This window comes from Podarcis cretensis (genome assembly GCF_951804945.1).
Source record: "Podarcis cretensis genome assembly, chromosome: 13".
Taxonomy (NCBI): Eukaryota; Metazoa; Chordata; class Lepidosauria; order Squamata; family Lacertidae; genus Podarcis; species Podarcis cretensis.
The window spans coordinates 39,415,084-39,434,212 of NC_137182.1; the positions used below are offsets into that span (position 1 = coordinate 39,415,084).

General features: G+C 45.7%; 1 protein-coding gene across 3 annotated transcripts in view; it reads right to left on the reverse strand.

Moving 5' to 3' along the window:
* Positions 1–6,126: 6,126 nt before the first annotated feature.
* Positions 6,127–19,129, reverse strand: part of LOC307201760 (sulfotransferase 2B1-like) — a 32,303-nt gene continuing 19,300 nt past the window's right edge. For all 3 annotated transcript variants that reach the window (XM_079951167.1, XM_079951168.1, XM_079951166.1), the window contains exons 2-7: positions 16,630–16,880; positions 15,158–15,366; positions 14,942–15,068; positions 14,698–14,792; positions 11,769–11,949; positions 6,127–6,654 (exon numbers count right to left, since the gene is read on the reverse strand). In XM_079951167.1, the coding sequence (XP_079807293.1) occupies positions 6,539–6,654; positions 11,769–11,949; positions 14,698–14,792; positions 14,942–15,068; positions 15,158–15,366; positions 16,630–16,765 (864 nt within the window). In that variant the 5' untranslated portion in view covers positions 16,766–16,880 and the 3' untranslated portion in view covers positions 6,127–6,538. The remainder of the gene's footprint in view (positions 6,655–11,768; positions 11,950–14,697; positions 14,793–14,941; positions 15,069–15,157; positions 15,367–16,629; positions 16,881–19,129) is intronic.

A 19,129-nucleotide genomic window follows, 5' to 3' on the forward strand; every position in this document is an offset into this window, starting at 1 on the left:
AGCCTACAATCATTATTTTTACCAGCCTGCTGTGGGCTGGCAGAAAGGGATAGAGAGCCCTGCCACTCCTGTAGAGTTACCTGCGACATTTCAGTGCGGGGTGTGGATAACTGGGGTTTCCCGCAACTCACATTCCACTTGTTTACCAGGCTAGATGAAGAAGAGAGACCGACATAGGTGCACAATAGGGGTGGGGGTGGGGAGGAGAGTTCCTTCCCTGGGATGGACCATCACCCCCAGATTCCAAACTTTCATTTATTTATTTATTTGTTTGTTTTACAAAGAGACTAATTTTTTTAGCATTTGTAGAACCTGAGAGACAAGACAAAATGTACAGATACTATTCTCATTGTGTGTGTGTGTGTGTGTGTGTGTGTGTGTGTGTGTAAAATCAGCTTGCTATTCCCTTTCCCACCCTCCAAAATTCCTGTGGACACCCATAGAAACATGCACAAAGCCCACCCTCCACTACCTGCTTACTTAGATAAGGTAAAGGTAAAGGGACCCCTGACCATTAGGTCCAGTCGTGGCCGACTCTGGGGTTGCGGCGCTCATCTCGCTTTACTGGCCTTGGGAGCCGGCGTACAGCTTCCGGGTCATGTGGCTAGCATGACTAAGCCACTTCTGGCAAACCAGAGCAGCGCACGGAAACGCCATTTACCTTCCTGCTGGAGTGGTACCTATTTATCTACTTGCACTTTGACGTGCTTTCGAACTGCTAGGTTGGCAGGAACAGGGACTGAGCAATGGGAGCTCACCCCATCGCGGGGATTCAAACCGCCAACCTTCTGATCGGCAAGTCCTAGGCTCTGTGGTTTAACCCACAGCGCCACCTGTGTCCCTTTACCTGCTTACTTACCTGCATGCAATTCCTCTTCGTTTACGGGTGAAGCTTTGCCAACCTGGTGCTCCCCAGATGTTTTGGACTACAACTCCCATCAGCCCCAGCTTGCATAGCCTTGCTGGATAGAAGGCTGCTCTCATGACAGTCATCAGTAACTGGGTTGCACATTGGCTGCCCTTTTCCTTCCCTAAGCCAGAAGTGGTTGCATCTGTTGAGCTGAGCAGATGTTAACTTTTGCATGGGCTGAAGACACTTGTGGGGATTGTCCCCACTGTTCCTGGACCCCCCTCCACCATTCAGTTATCAGCTACACGGAGTGTTGTATATACAGCTTGAACACTCATAAACTGCCTGCACAGCTGGGGATCCTGTAAGATGAGAAAGGCCCCGCTTTTACAGACAAAGCCTACACATGCATAGCTGGGATAGCTCAGTCGGTAGAGCATGAGGCTCTGAATCTCAGGGTTGTGGGTTCGACCCCCACGTTGGACAAAAGATTCCTGCATTTCAGGGGGTTGGACTAGATGACCCTCACGGTTCTTTCCAACTCTGTATTTCTACGCAAAAGCAAGTTTATCTGGGAGGAATTTGAAGCAGATTCTAAGGATGGATAGGATAAAAACGAAAAGGCAGGGCACCAGCTTTGCAAATAAGAAGTTCAATTTCCCGAATCCCCACTTAAAAGGGTATTGGGTTGCAGAAGTGGGAGTGGGAGAAATTTGATTCGGTTTGCATTCACACTAAAATGTTGATGAATTCATGACTCTTCCCCCCCCCCCAACACTAAACTGATGTGGAAATATGGAGAACTGTGTTTAAGATTGGGGGGGGGGAGGCAGAAATGGAGAGTAACCAAAATTGAAAGATTCATCCTTCAGCATGGGAAGGCCTCAACTTTGGAGGTCCATTGCCTATTGCAGTAGAGAATATTAGGCTGTTGTTGTTGTTGTTTAGTCGTTTAGTCGTGTCCGACTCTTCGTGACCCCATGGACACTCCTGTCTTCCACTGCAGCTTGGTCAAACCCATGTTGGTAGCTTCAAGAACACTGTCCAACCATCTTGTCCTCTGTTGTCCCCTTCTCCTTGTGTCCTCAACATCATGGTCTTTTCCAGGGAGTCTTCTTTTCTCATGAGGTGGCCAAAGTATTGGAGCCTCAGCTTCAAGATCTGTCCTTCCAGTGAGCACTCAGGGCTGATTTCCTTCAGAATGGATAGGTTTGATCTTCTTGCAGTCCATGGGACTCTCAAGAGTCTCCTCCAGCACCAGAATTCAAAAGCATCAATTCTTCGGCGATCAGCCTTCCTTATGGTCCAGCTTTCACTTCCATAAATCACTACTGGGAAAACCATAGCTTTAACTATACAGACTTTTGTTGGCAACGTGATATCTCTGCTTTTTAAGATGCTGTCTAGGTTTGTCATCACTTTTCTCCCAAGAAGCAGGTTTCTTTTAATTTCGTGACTGCTGGATATTGGGCTAGATGGGTCAAAAGCCTGACTCAGTAAAAAGCAGCTTTGTCTGTGAGACTGACCAAATGGCCCACAAGAAACAGCGGTTCTCAATTGCTCATTAGCCTCTTCCATATAAGAAAACAACTTCTTAGGTTTCCAGGGCTCAATTGTGAACAATTTACACGCAAGGTAAAGAGGAGGCCGGATAACAGGACAAGATGGGGAATGGTGCCATGATTGTTTCATATGCACACACCCCAACCCTTGTAGAGTTCGTCATTCTCTCCCAGCGGCACTTCAGTCTTTTAATTACCACTGGAAGATCCAGCAGTAGCTGCTAGTGAGCCAACACAGCAAAGACGCAGCACGGATACCTTTAAGATTTCAGTTCTTTGGAGACAGAAATAGATGGCTAGAGAGTGACCTTATCAAATACAGCTCCCTTGGGGACAGCCATTCCCAACACAAAAGCTGGTGAGCAGAGAAACTGGGGCACCAGAAATAATTACTATGTGCAAAGTTGTAACCATGTAAACGCAATTACTTGAGTTAAAGTGGGGCAGGGGAGGAATGCAGGCAGAATTAAGTGTGAATGGGCCTTGCACTGGGCGTTGATAGATGATAGATATTCTACTGCCCCCTGGTGGAAATCTTCCCCAAATTCTTGATTCTGGTAAAAGCGACCCCTTACCATTAGGTCCAGTTGTGACCGACTCTGGGGTTGCGGCACTCATCTCGCTTTACTGGCTAAGGGAGCCGACGTACAGCTTCCAGCCAGCGTGACTAAGCCACTTCTGGCGAACCAGAGCAGCACACGGAAACGCCGTTTACCTTCCCACCGGAGCGGTACTTATTTATCTACTTGCACTTTGACGTGCTTTTGAACTGCTAGGTTGGCAGGAGCAGGGACCGAGCAACGGGAGCTCACCCTGTCGCGGGGATTCGAACCGCCAACCTTCTGATCAGCAAGTCCTAAGGCTCTGTGGTTTAACCCACAGCGCCACCCAAGTCCCATCCAGCCACCTCTTACAGGCCTTTAAATACTTGCAGGCAAGCCTTGCATCTTCCTACTTCCTGTCCCACCTCCCTTGTGGTTTCCTATTGGGGCAGAGCCAGGAGAAGCACCTGCTTTGACAAAGCTACGGTATGTTGTTACCTGCTTCCTCTTGCTTTCCATGACAAGGCAAACCTTCTAGCATGGGCCTGGTGCTCCAAGCAAGTGATTGGCACGCTTGATTTCTGGCGCTGGACAATCGGCTCCCCATAACCAGTCACCACCGCCTGCCATTCCTATGTTCCATTTCCTTCGGACCACGCTGTCTGCAGTGCAGCCCACCCCACATGTGTGTGTATATGCTGTGTTTGCCCATTGTACACGAAAGCTCATGCCACAAAACATCTGCTAACCTTTCAGGTGCCACCAGACTCATGGCTGTTTCGACTTCTGGGTTGGCGCCTCCGGCAATGGCTGAATTCCTCTGATCGGGAGGAATTTGCCTCATGGAAATCTGGGTCTGGCTGCCACGGCGAAGGCGGAGACCCACCAAAAATCACAGGCGGGTGAAGCCTGTGAATGTGGGATTTGGCTGGCACCTTTTGCGCCTCCCCTACTCGCGGGGAAACCCAGTTTCGGGGATCCGGAGCGACGTGGGGTGAGCGGCGCGGTGCTTCGAATTGACTGCTTCTTCCACGAAGCGAAGCCGCATAGCAGTTGCCAGAGAGCGCTGACTTTTTCCTGTGGACAGTTTGATCTTAAAGCAACTACCCGTGAGTAGAGCGGAGAACTGGATTTTTAAACATCTTAATTTGGTGTCGAAACGGGGAGGTCTAAAACAGGAAGTCCACCTTCCCCTTTTGTAAATAGATTGAAGCAATGAGGATACAAGCTGAAGACTCGGAAAGCCTATTGTAAAGGACTAAATTTCCATTGGTAAAAAATACTAAACCCCCCTTGGTGGCAGGAGAAGAGGGAGGAAAGTCTTGGACTGAGTATACCTGCAGGAGAGAGTGAACAGAGTTAAAATACCACCGCTCCGATCCTGGAAACGGGCTGCCAACAGGACTGACGTGTTCTGGAATGCTTATTGATCGTGATTAGAACGTTCACTGACAGTTAGTTAAATAAGGAATACATTGTTTCCACTGTCTCCGTCTGCGTTTAAAAAGGAGTAAAAGTAACAGAAAATTGAAACTAACTTTATTGTTTGAATTGAGTTTAAAAGGACTAATACAAATAGAAACTGTTTCCCTCTAGAGGAAGCCCTTGAAACTGTTACAAGAGTTGAGCTGGGGGAATTTCCAGCTGCAAGATAAAAAGCTGTGAGATTCTGGGGACCTTGAATCGGTTGAGAATGTCGACAGAAGAGGCCTTAGTGGTTTTATTATGTAAGATAAGTGACTCACTGGAACAGCTTCACAAAAGTGAATGTGGTAACTACCAAAATCGATAATTTGGGACAAAAAGTGAACACCAATATTGACACTATTCAGAAATTGATACAGGAATCTACTTTGACATGGCAAACTGCGGAGAAGGCTAGGGAGAAAGTTACTGCCGTTGAACCTAAAGTAACACAACTGGAGAGAGAGAGAGTCCCAGCCTTACAGATGCAATTTGAGGACCATAAGTTGATGCCTGCTATGATTGAATCTAAAGAAAATCAGATTTTGAGGATCAGAGCCCTACCTGAACTCGAGAAGAAAAGTTTGATAGATTTCCCCACACAGGAATTTGATGATTTTTGGGACCAGGACTTGGGTCAAGAAGAGATTAAAACTGTGAGGGCCTTTGGACTTGGAAGAGGAGGGAAAAAAGAGAAAAACAAAATAAGAGACTGTTGGAACTACCAGAAGAACTTAGAAGAACAACAGTTAAGAGTGGAAATTTTGAAAGACGTTTTGAAATACCTTTTGGATTTTAGATTTAACTACGGAGATTTGGTTGCTCTGTCGAGAAGGAATAAAATCATCTTTAGGTGGGAGTTTCCCCGAGATTTACTCTTTAGCTTCAAAGGAAGGAAAATAAAAATAAGATCAGTGGAAGACAAAGTAAAGTTCATGTATAAATATGAAGAAGACTCGCAGAAGGGACTTGGAAAAGAGTTAAGAGCATCGGACAGAAGATCACCAGGTTGATGGACTATATGGAATTGGCGGATATGACTGGCAGAATCCGAGACCAGGGAGAAGAGTCGGTGGAAGAAGATTGGAAAAAGTTTAAAGACTATTTATAAAAATATTGTAAAATTAATGAGTGTTAGAAAAATGTTGGAAAGGAGTTATATGGCTTTAGTAGAGATGTTATAAGGAATTAAGTACAAATAGATTATTAGAGTATTAAAGGGAAAAGAAGGTTAAAATATGTTAAGACAATTATATATTAAAGGGAAAAAATAAGGTTAGAATATGTTAAGATAAACTACAGGACAGAAAACAGAGGAAGATGGAAAGGAATTGCTGAAACAGTTAATTAAAGTGGAATACAAAAAGGGAGGTGTGAGGAGGTCGCTGAAACAAGGAAATGAAAGACAAGATATTGAAATTATTGGATGTGTTTTAAATTGTGTTTATTTTGTTAATTTAATATTATGGTTTTGGTGTTGTGTGGTGTTTTTGTTTTTGTATTGTATTGTATTGTATTGTATTGTATTGTTTAACTCTTTTTCTTTCTTTTGTAGTTTTTAAAATGTTAATAAATATTATTTTTTTAAAAAAACAGACTCATGGCTGTTTCGCTGCAACAGGCCAACATGGAAGCCCCCTCTAGAAAAAGGCTGTCAGGTGATCTCTTGTTAATGTGTGTCGTCTTCTTTAAACCACTGGACTTTGAAACCATTGGATATTGGTTTATTTTATTACAATACATCCTTTCTCCCATCATGGAATTCAAGACATCGCACAAAGGGCTATTCAGGTGGTCTTCTGCTGACCACACCCAGACCTGCTTAGCTTCAGCAAGGTTGCTGCATCATGCGCCTTCCTGGCCATGTGCCCTGATTTCTCAGGGCTTAAGAGCCATAGTTGGGTGACTTCTGGAATCTAATCCGCCACAGCTCACCTCCCTTCCTGGAGCCCTGACTCCAGTTCTCACTACACCCCACTCTCCTCCCACGGTTCCAGGAGTTCTGGCCCACCCCAGATGTCCCCACTAATCTACAGCGTGTTGTGCTGAGACACCATTGGTATCCCACTGAGATATTAAATCAGTCCGGTGTTGGAGAGAGTCAGCAGGGAAGGCCAGATTCATTCTTTGTCCCACGGAAACGTGACGTTTAAGTCTCGTAGGCGTTCCTGGTAGACCCGGTCAAAACATTCACTCTGCGTGGTGGTCAAATGGTTCTTCCAGTCGCCGGATATCCCTGGAAACCAGTAACAGAAAGTAATTGCCAGTTATTCTCAGGATAGACATGGTGGAGGAAATATTTCTACAAGCATGTGTGGCCACTGTGCGGATATGCCAAGAGCTGTGGTGTTGCCCCTTGTCTGATGAGGAACAGGCAGAGTCAGGGCGAATGTGTCGTCCTATCAGTGATTCTTATCGATATCAGCTAAAAATAGAGGTGCATTCAGAGGTAGTATAAGAACGTGAGAATAGCTTTGCTTTGTTGTGTTAACAAAGCAAGGAACGGTGGTTACTGAAATTAGAGGCAACAGCTAAGCATGGCTTTCTCCATCAAGCATGGTTTTCTGCTTTGTTCACGATATGTCCATGCCCCCTTTCTTTCATGGAGCTCACCGGGATATAGATGGTTCTCTCCCCGCCCTCCATTTCATCCTTTCAACAACTCTGTAAGCTGGGTTAGGCTGGAGACTATTACTGACCCAAGGTCATACAGTGAGCTTCATGACCCTGTTGGGATTTGAACCCTGGTCTGTCAGGTTTTATTCCAGCCTTCTAACCATTATACCACACGGCCTTTATGAGCTCCCTAAGACAATCTCGGGACGCAGGTGGCGCTGTGGGTTAAAGCCTCAGCGCCTAGGACTTGCCGATCGAAAGGTCGGCGGTTCGAATCCCTGCGGCAGGGTGCGCTCCCGCTGCTCGGTCCCAGCGCCTGCCAACCTAGCAGTTCGAAAGCACCTCCGGGTGCAAGTAGATAAATAGGGACCGCTTACCAGCGGGAAGGTAAACGGCGTTTCCGTGTGCGGCTCTGGCTCGCCAGAGCAGCGATGTCACGCTGGCCACGTGACCCGGAAGTGTCTCCGGACAGCGCTGGCCCCTGGCCTCTTAAGTGAGATGGGCGCACAACCCCAGAGTCTGTCAAGACTGGCCCGTACGGGCAGGGGTACCTTTACCTTTACCTTTACCTTTAAGACAATCTCATTGGTTGGGCCCAGTGCTGGATTGGAGAGACCACTGGTAAGATTCTTAGGCCACCATGGTGTTTTTTGTTCCAATAAATCTTTATACTTTCCCCAACTTTAAATATCGCTTTCCTAATTATATGATTTTGGAAACTTTGATGTATTCTAGCTTTTTCATACCATAGGTAGACGTGTCAGCCAAATCTATTATCATGCCCTTCCAAATCCAATAGATCTGCATTTTTTAGGTTTGATCCATTCTCGGATCCAACAAATACATAAAGCTTCATAGTATAATTTCATAACCAGCAGTGAGAAGCCTCCTCTTTCTTTAGTATCTGTTAATAATTTATATTTTATTCTCGGCTTCTTGCCCTGCCATATAAATTTTGAAATATCTTTTTGCCAGTCTTTAAAAATGCCATATTACTTATCACTGGAATTGATTGGAATAAAAACAACTTTTTTTTCAAGACATTCATCTTGATTACTGAAATTCTCCCTAATAATGACAAGTTCATCCTGTTTCAGATTTCTAATTTCCTTTTTATTTCTTTCCAAACTTTTTCATAATTATCTTTATATATATATTAATATTCCTTGGTGTTAGCCATATCCCTAAGTATTTCACTTTGTTGTGAATATTTATACCTATTTCTTGTTGAATTTTTTCTTTATCCTGTTTCGGGATATTTTTAACTAATAATTTCATTTTATTTTTATTAAGTTAGAAACCAGCAACTTGTCCAAACTCTTGTATCTTATAAATAACCTGTTCAAGTGAGATTGTTGGATCTTCTACAGTGATTACTAAAGCATCTGCGAATGCTTTCAATTTAAATTCCTTACTTCCTACCTTTATTCCTCTAATGTTCTCATTCTGCTCTGATATTTCACATCAGAACTTCTAATACAGTGGTACCTCAGGTTACATACACTTCAGGTTACAGACGCTTCAGGTTACAGACTCCCCTAACCCAGAAATAGTACCTCGGGTTCAGAACTTTGCTTCAGGATGAGAACAGAAATCGGGCTCCGGTGGTGTGGCAGAAGCAGGAGGCCCCATTAGCTAAAGTGGTGCTTCAGGTTAAGAACAGTTTCAGGTTAAGAACAGACCTCCAGAACGAATTAAGTACTTAACCCGAGGTACCACTGTACTAAAATAAACAATAACGGGGAGAGAGGACAACCCTGCCAGATTCTTAGGCAATTCCTATGATGGCTACACACAACAGCCCTGCTGGATCAGGCCCATGGCCCATGTGGTCCAGCTTCCTGCTCTCACAGGGACCAGCCACATGACCCTGGGGGTGCAAGGACAGCAGGAACATTCTCTGATTGGTATCTGGGGATTTGGGGATGGAGGGAAGAACTACAGGTGTCTGCAGGGTTTGGGGTTTTTTGTGTGAGGGTTTGTGGGGAGGGGGGGTAATGGAAAACACTGGAAGTGGGAGGCAAGCAAATTTCTCACACACAAAATGTGAGAACAATGCCTGTACATTTTGCCCTGTGTCCTAAATTCTTTATGTATGGAAGTGAGAGCTGGACCATAAAGAAGGCTGATCGCTGAAGAATTGATGCTTTTGAATTATGGTGCTGGAGGAGACTCTTGAGAGTCCCATGGACTGCAAGAAGATCAAACCTCTCATTCTTAAGGAAATCAGCCCTGAGTGCTCACTGGAAGGACAGATCGTGAAGCTGAGGCTCCAATACTTTGGCCACCTCATGAGAAGAGAAGACTCCCTGGAAAAGACCCTGATGTTGGGAAAGATGGAGGGCGCAAGGAGAAGGGGACAACAGAGGACAAGATGGTTAGACAGCATGAGTCTGACCAAACTGCGGGAGGCAGTGGAAGACAGGAGTGCCTGGCGTGCTCTGGTCCATGGGGTCACGAAGAGTCGGACTCGACTAAACAACTAAACAACAACAACTATCCTTAGGATGGGATTGGCGGCTGAGCTGAGGATCCCCTCCAATCCCACGATTCTATGATTGTAAAAAGGGACTACTGGATTAGATCAAACCAGTTGGGCATGTTTAGGTCTGTCAGCTTCCCCATTGTTAGGGAAATTGTAGGCTAATGTCTCTTAAAGGCTGCCCTTTTTTAATGGGTGGCAAAGATCTGAATGGGAAGCGTCTGTCTCTCTCCACTCCCAGCTGGGTGTAGGCAGGCAGGCAGGCAGGAGACAAAAATAGACTTGGAAGAGTTGCTGGGAGGCTAAAGAAAGACACAGCGCTAGCATTTTTGGAGCCCTGAAGGCACTGTCATTTCTCCTAGGTGTGGATGCCAGTGAACTTCTCAGGGGTCTGTTGGGGTGCCTAATGTCGTGCCTCCACCTATGTTCAACCTGTGCATTTGCAAACAAGCACAAATATTACAAAATGCCAGTAAGTTTCCAGTGACCGCATTCCAAAGGAAGCCAAAGGTGCTGCACCCTTGAATCCTCTCACCGCTGAGAGATTGGGGAATTGCATAACAATACAGGGGAATAGCATCTTCCTCCTCCCATCCCGAATGAACTCACTGGTGCTTCCTGCATTCACCCAGGGAATGGAGATCAGGGCAACACTGGAAAGTGAGCTTTTGCAACTCCCTCACCTTAATTAAAAATGTTTTTGAGCAGAGCTGATTTACATCATACCTGACAGCTGCAACTTACTGAGCAAGAAATAAGGATGCTTCCAAAATTCTCATTTCCTAGATTGTAAATTACCCTTTTTTTCCCCTTTCCAAGTCAAACCAATGCATTAGGAATTTGTTCCCTGCCCCAGAGTTTGTGTAGTGTAGTGTTGTGCCTGTGGTGTTTGCCATAGATTTTAGTTCCTTCGCTGCATATTCTGCCTTTTTCTTCACTCTGCATTGTGGATCCAGACATGTGTCTTGATAAAACACTGCAAAAAAAGCAACCTTGCTGGGACAGAATGCATGGCTGCATCAATATCCTTTTGGTGCAGTGTTTCACCAGTGCATGGGGTTATATGTGCCGTAAAAGATCACTTACATAAAACTTGATGAAGTAATAAGTAGAGATGGGGGAGAAATTTGATTCGGTTCACATTTAAAGATGAACCTACCTCAATTATCTCTTTCCAAAACAATGCAAGAAACAAAACACAGCCATCGTCAGAAATTCGCTCTTCTCCAGTTTGCACTTCTACAACTTCTTCAATGCAGTTTGCAAGCCAACTAATATGTACAATAATGTATATATTGGGGGTAAAGCATTGATAGAAATGCATATATTCATGAAAGTAACATGCAAAAATGCATTATTTTGGGAAAAACTGCTTTGCAAAAACATGTGATTATTAGGCAAACTTGTATACAAGTTGCAAAATAGCCATGTTTATATTTTGAGAAGCTTTCACTGAAATTTTGATGAATCTTCAAGAAATTTTTGTTTTTCATTGCAAATTGAAATGTGGAGAACTGAAATGAAGACTGGGAAAATGAAGAACTGGGGGGAACCAAAACTGATAGGTTTGCCCAGCCCTCGCCATAAATAAGATCTCGTCAAGATCGTTTTGTTGCAGTGTTTTATCAAGGCACACATAAGCATATGTGTGTGTGCGTGTGTGCGTGTGTGTGTGCGCGCGCGCACAAGCGCATGCACACACAAATTAACTGGGGATCCTAGGAGGGAACTGTAGGAATTGGGAAGACAAGAGGATAACCCCCTAGGAGCCTAACACAGAACCAACAAGTAGTGCTGAGGGGAGGTTCTCTCTGGTACTGCTGCAGAGCTGAGGCTAGTACACACACCTAAGGGGCGGTCTGTCGCGGCAAATTATTTTTTTTTTTAATTAAGCACCTTGTGGCACTTTGAAACCTAGCTAATTTGAATAGCACAAGCCTTTGTGTTTGAAAGTCCACTTCATAAGATCACCGCTTATCCCATACATTTAAGGAGCTCTGATTTAATTGTCAGACTGCACCTTTTGCATTTAATTGCCATTGGACTTCAGCTTTAACATTCCCCTGAGCTTTACACCCACGTGCATTATTATAATTACCTGGAATTGAAGTCCATGCATCTTATGAAGTCAACGGAAACTTACAGCATAATAAATTTGCCACCAGACTATTTGTTGGGGATTTCCAATGGCTGCCACCCCTAATTGAGGCACACACTGTGGACAGATCACTCCCAACCCATCCTACTGTCACCTTTGCGGAGGAAAGCACTTTTCTTCTGGTTCATGAGGAAGCGGGGCGAGAGGGAGAAATTGGACATCTTGTTGCTTTTCATGGCCTCGAAAGAGGCATTCGCCACCACTGAGTCTATGGCTGCGTCGTCTAAGTCCTTGCCCAGGAACTGGCAAATTCGGACTACGCTTCCTCGCAGGTCCTGGAGAATGATGGCAGGAATTGTAAGCAGCTACAGAGGATGCACACTTAAGATAAACATGCTTAAGCACATTGACACCACACATGGAAAGAGTTTCAAAGCTAATTGAGCTGTTGTGGCAATTCCAAAGCAACAAACAGATGGCGATTCGGCAATCACAGTTTGAGGAAGGGGGCCAAAATTACTGTGAGGAACAGGCAGGGGGGCTGCATCTCTGGTGCGCTGAAGTGTTGGCAGTTCAACCAGAAGGTTCAATTGGAAGTGACATTTGCAGGGGGTGATGATACAGTGCTGCCCAGCCTGACAGAGGACAAAGGGAGAGGAGAGACACCTCAGGTGTGGGTCTCAGCCGCTGAGAAAGGGGAAACAGGGGCTGAGGAACCTGTGTACAGGAAGGGAGGCAGGACCAAAAGGTGTAGCAGCAGAGAGACTGTGGGTGAATGGAAGAATTGTCCTGCACTAAAGGAGTGCAGGAGTGAAGGTAGGACAAGGGTCTGGCAGGAGGGCGAGAGTGAGACTGGAAGAGAGCATGAATGTGTGAAACAGAAAGGGACCAAGCAGAAAGTCAGATAGAAAACAGACAAAGAAGTGGAGATAGCCAGAGCAATAGTCTGACTGAAGCAGGGATAAGGGTAAAAAGGTAAAGGTAAAGGTACCCCTGCCCGTACGGGCCAGTCTTGACAGACTCTGGGGTTGTGCGCCCATCTCACTTAAGAGGCCAGGGGCCAGCGCTGTCCGGAGACACTTCCGGGTCACGTGGCCAGCGTGACATCGCTGCTCTGGCGAGCCAGAGTCGCACACGGAAACGCCGTTTACCTTCCCGCTGGTAAGCGGTCCCTATTTATCTACTTGCACCCGGAGGTGCTTTCGAACTGCTAGGTTGGCAGGTGCTGGGACCGAGCAGCGGGAGCGCACCCCGCCGCAGGGATTCGAACCGCCGACCTTTCGATCGGCAAGTCCTAGGCGCTGAGGCTTTAACCCACAGCGCCACCTGTGTCCCATAGGGATAAGGGTAAAGGGCATCATTAAGAGAAGGGCGCTGGCAGCTGAATAAAAAGGGATGGCAAACGTTGCCTTGGAAGGATGGAGGAGATGAAGAAAGGAAGGAGGTTTGCTAAGTCTGGGAAGGCAAGGTGGCAGGCAAAATGTCAGGAGTATAAAGGAAGGAAGGGAAGGGTGACAAGAGGCCTCAGGCTGAAAGGGGAATGGGCTCACCAGGAATACCAGAGCTCCAGCATGTCTTTACACTTTAAGGAATTTGCATTCCTAAGAATTTGGGAGTCCATCAAGAAGTCAACGAACTCAGAAATTTGAGAAGCCATGCTAATCTTCTCTGTATCGTTCCAATTTTAGTATATGTGCTGCAAATTCGTGAAGCGTTCCATATTTTTTTTAAAAAAAAAAAAAAAGAAAGAAATTTGAGAAGCCCTGGTAGAGATAGAGAAGATCTGGGTCTCCCACTATGCTCTCAACTCACTCATTTATGGACAGGGCTGGATCAAAAGAATTAAACAGGCAGAAAGTTGGTCTTTGGGGTTTTTTTGTTTCATTTTTAATGGACAGTCAAAGGCACCAAGATTGCTGGAAAGGTCTTTAACCTGGACGTTTTGATGTCCCTTGCTGGAAACATAGGAGGTTATCTCCTCTACCTCATAATTTCTCCAGTGATCTATCTAGCATCCCTCATGCCCACCCTAATTACCTGTACAGAATCCAACCAGACTGCCAGCTGAATCTTAAGGCAGATCCACACAATGCATTTAAAGCACAGCCGACAGATATTCAAAGAACATGACTTTTCCCAAATAATCCTGGAAACTGTGGTTTTTTTTCTCTTACGGAGGTACACTTTCCAGAGTGGTTTAACAAACTTTGGGGGGAAGTAATGCACTATGAATGTGCAATGGGTGTGCTCTAAATGTATGGTGTCAATGTGTCAAGCGGCTGTACCTTTTAAGCACATTTGAAGCACCTTTTGCCCCTCAAAGAATTCTGGGCACTGTAGTTTGTTAAGGGTCGCTGGCAATTGTAACTCTGTGAGGGGTCAGCTACAGTGACCAGAATTCTTTGAGGGAGAGAACGTTCTTTGAATGTGCTTTAAATGCATAGTTTGTACGAAGCCACACTTCAATGCTGGCAATGGGACAACACCCCTCACTGTATCTGAGGACAGCAGGCTACCTTAGGGAGCACAGAGCAGGCTAGCTTTGGGGACTCAGGAGAGGGGAATGGACTATTGCTGCTGCCGCCCAAGGCAGTTGCTTCGCTCCACCTCATGGTAGGGCTGGCCCTGCAGAGAACAGAAAGGCAGGAACCACATCCACACTGCATATTTAAGGCACAAGCCTTCCTCCAAAGAATCCCATGGACTGCATTTTGTTAAGGGCGCTGGGAATTGTAGCTCTGAGAAGGATAACCTGCAGTTCCCAGGATCTGCATGGGGGTCGGTGCCTTGAGATTTAAATGCATTGTGCCCCACATATTTGAACGTGGAGGGGCTGGGGACAGGGAGAGAAAATATGCCAATCAGATCTGAAGCCAAGAAATCCACATACACACACAATCCAGCCTGCCACAGCACGGAGAGAGAGAGAGAGAGTGTGGGAATTCTCACACTTTTCACGACCTTCAGGTTCGAGCTATCTTAACAAGCCTGGATACATTCTGATCCCGGTGCCTCGGCAGGATGTATCCGTGCTTGCAAAAAGGCAAAGCTGTATTTTACTAGCAAAATAACATAATAGCAACCTCTTGCAGCTCCTCGTATGTGATGAAGAAGAAGTTTTCCTTGTCCTTCAAGTTCAGCCAGCCTTTAACGTGGTCAAACCAGGATCCGAAAGGCACTGCAACCACACAATCAGTGTTAGGCAGGAACCGTGTGGGGCATGAGGAACACCAAGGGTGGGTGGTAGGGGGCTAGGAGAAGGCATGACCCTCTAAACTAAAGGGGGGAGAACATTGCCCCCGCCTCCCACCCCCTCAGTTCACCCACCGTCTCCCTTTAGGAAGCCCTCCAGAAATTGGTCCAAGGTGCCGGGGTCTTTATAGGGACGAAACATGGAGGCAAAATGGTAGAGGGATACCAATACATCTTTGGGATTCCTGACTGTGTAGATTACCTGTTGGCAGAAAAGGTGGGGATATCATTGGGGGGGGGGCTATGAAAATCATTGGGAGAGTCTCTCGGTAAGGTATTCTTCTGTCTTACCTTGGCTTTGGATTTGAAGAAGGACTTTGCGAAGAGCTGTGCCGGCAGGTGGGAGCTGATAATGCGTGGCGACTTGTTGGTCAAAGCTATTCTGTATCCTATCACGGTCTCGTACCAAGGCCCTCGGTCCCAGTTGGGGACTGTCCGGCACCAGCTGGGGTCACCATTGCTACGGATGAGGCTTAAAATCTCCAGCATCCACACGGTCCCTAAGAAGAAGCCCCAAAAGAAGCACAGGTTAGTTCGGAAGTGCCTAGCTCCAGCCTGCCCACGGGCAACGATTCCCTCCTGGGTTATGCCCCACCAGTACAATGCTTTCCTGGAAGGCAATCGTCAAAGGGGTGCTTCGCCCTGGCATGTGCTTTTGAGGATCGTCACAGAATTTGGGGGGCCTTGAAAATATTGAAGGGCCTGCCCCCCCAGATGGCACCCCTGGGGCAGGGAGAGGAGGCAGTAGTGTGCAGACTAGGCCTCCTGTCGTCTGCCAGTGAGCTCCATAGTTCAGCATCTCAGTGCAAGCCCTGGCTTGGACAGCACCACCTCCCGGGCCCAGAGCCCAGCTGCCTGGGCCTCAGAATGCAGCCTCTGCTGGGCCGGGGGTGGGGGCTCAGCCTGGGCTGCACTCCCTTGTCTCCAGCCTCTTTCCCTCCATCCTTCTGGTGACCTTCTGGCGGGGGGCAGAGTGGTGGGGTTCCCCCAATATTTTATTCAAGTTGGCGCCACTGCCCAAAGTCATCTAGCCTCTCCACAACAAATCAGAGTGGATGCTTATCAAGGAGGGAATGTCATCTAATCTCCCTGTGTCAAGATGAATGCTGAATAAGACAGGTTGCCCTGGAAGCCCCCAAGTTTGCACTATATGTAAAATTAAATCAAAACATTATGAAAAAAGAAGCTGTGCTTAATAACATTTACCTGCATCCCTTGACCCCAGAAACAATGAATTCAGCTATCTGAACCCACTGACCTTGAAGAAGGGGCAGGTATCAATATTCCCTTCTGTGGCTTCTTACGACCAGCCTGTGCTTGGAACAAGAGAAGCTAAGAACTGGGTGAGGTTGTTTTGGATTTGCAGGTCTGGACAAATAAGTAAATGGAATACACCCTTCACAATACCCTGCACCTCACATGCAAGGCATTGTGTGTGCATTGGGTGAGGCATTGTGCCAAGATACATGGTGGAAAATATTCACCTCTGCAAAGCGGCCTTTTTTTATTAGGGAGATCTCAGAAATAATGGCTTGTTAAGAAGTTTAATCTCAGCTGTGACACCTTTTGTGTGTGTACAAAGTGTAGCTAAACTAACCACATGCCAAGCTTGTTGGATGAGATTAGAATAAAAGTGTGTCATTACCTCACAACCGGCTTGTCTGAGTTTCTGCATCATTAATAAAGATCCCTTGGTGCTCTGCTCTTACTAGGGAAACTGAGCACAACCTGTTGGGAGCATTTCAAAGACATTTCCTCTGTACCTGATTTTTGGTAGGTGACATTGAAAATATCGTCGTCCCGAACTTGGAAGTTGTTTTCCACCATCTGCAGCACCTGTCCTGAGTAGATAATTTGAGGAAAACTGATCCCCTTGTACTGGAAATATTCCTTGAACATCCTGGGACTCTGCAGATAACAGGAAGGGTGTTGACTGGAGGCAGAAGTTGGCTGAAAAAGGATGATTCCCAAGTGAAGAACTTCTGTGGCTGGAAGATGGATGGCAATGGAGCTTCTAAAAGAGAGGGGAAGATTTATGAACTATCAGGTGTGGTGGTGAGAGAATACAATAGTGTGGAGCAGTGAATTGGACCAGGTGAAAAAGAGTTAGGGCCCATCCACAACTCCGTTTGTGAATCCCTTGTGCCTCCTTTAATCCACCCTCACTGTGACTAGTGTTCTCCAAATATGGCTCTCCCACACTTTATCCTCCCTTAATCTGGAGATTCCCTATGCAACTGATGCAGCTCAGATATTCAAAGCATAGGGAACTCCCAGATTTAGAAGGGAGAAAATATGAGACACCAGTAGCTAGGGGAAGAATGCCAAATAGATGAGAGGGACTCCTGTTTTAAAGGGGTCACAAGGGGTTACATTAAGCCATAGTGTGGGCAGGACCTTAGAGTTTAGAGCCCAGGGTGCTTCCAGATTCATGTTATTTCCAGGTGGAATTCAATCGCTTACTGGCAAACTCCAGTTGCACCGTTAAAGCTGGTTGGGAGCTCTTGCACAACAAATCTGCTTCCCCAAAAGATTAGACTTTTGCAATAAGGTAAGTGACAGGGAATGCAGAGGAAGGTGTGAAATAGGACTTAATTTGATGCAACTGATATTGAACCGCCTCACCAAAGAAAGCAGAGTAAAAAATGCTCATTAAACAGCCAACATCATCTAATCTCCCGGCAGACAAATTAGGATGAATGCTCAATAATACAGGTCATCTGCAAGCACCCCCAGATCCCACAATGCCCTGGGATAATTTATTCCCTCTTTCTGGTACAGAGGAGGAGCGGGGAGGGGGCAAAATAAATTATAGTGCACTTAGATTTCAGCTCCCCTACAATCAATTGAAGTGCCTTGGAGGTTTGCAAGAGCAGCAGAGGAGCCTGTTGCTTCGTATCAAAGGTCCCATCTGGCATTCTGCTCCAGCAACTGCTTCTGAGAAGCACACAGGCAAGAAGCAGAAAGGCAACGGATGGCTCTCCTTGTTTGTCAGCAGCATCTGGTGCTGCAAAGGACACGGCCTCTGAACATGGAGATCATTCCACTGTGGCCAACAGTTGCTGAGCGACCTCCATGAATTTGCCTCAGGTTGGGAAGCAATCTGTTTCATGAGGGAGAATTAGATGACATTGTGCTGCATTCCCCACCCTCACCCCACCCCATCCCTTTCTTTTCCTTAAAGACTGCAAAAAGACAGATTATTTTGGGGAAGCGGGTTTGCATCATCGCAAGACCACCCAATCAATTCTAATTTCGCATCCTGAACTTGCCAGGATGTGACTGAATCGCAGTCAGAATAAGGTGACAGTCTGGAAGAATCCTAATTCTCTCCTTTTTTAAAAACAAGCCGTCTTAGTGAATTCCACAAGGTAATTATGCATTGTGTGAAGAAGTTTCATGAGGTGACACCCCACCCTCTTGCTTTCTAGGATTGTGACAGAAAGGTCACCTCCGCACTATACATTTAAAGCACATTTGCTGCATATGAATTCACCCAAAGGATCCTGGGAACTGTCATTTGTTAGGAGTCCTGGAAAACGTAGCTCTGTGACGGGTAAACTTCATGTTCTAGGATTCTTTGGGCCAAGCCATGTGCTCTAAATCTGAGTTAAACGTATGGCCCCATCTGCACATTTAAAGAAGTATTATACCACTTTAAACAGTCAACGGCTCCCTTCAAAGAATCCTTGGAACTGTAGCTTGCTTTGTTTTTAATTCTTAAATTTATTTTCTATTTTGTTATTAAATCATTTCAACATGCAGCAACATTACACCAATAAGTGATTAAATATACCAGCCTAACACAGAAGCTCGTGCTTAAATAACACATGCACAATAACGACCAAATAACGTAATAGGTTCTTATCCCACACTACTATTTTTAAAGATGGCAGTAAACAGTTTATGGTAACCAAAATGTTTTATAACGTGAGTGGAGTAATTGAGTTTCGTTTTTTTTAGCCCTGTACATAACAAAACTGTGCCAACCCAATGCAAAAGAGCACTTGTGCTTTAAACATTGTGCCAGTTTGATTCTATTATGTATTTATTTCCACAGGTACTATTAGCTATACTTTGTTGTACCAATTTGTCAGAGAGACGCCCTCTATGTATCTCTTTATCATGAGCACAGCTGCTAGCAGTAGAGAACGTATTAGAGGTTTGAGCTGTTAAGTTAATATTACCTCCCATGTAAAGACTGAGGAGCACCAGATCTGGACATTTAGAGACATTTTGTGCAGTAATTGCTTTTATTTGGAC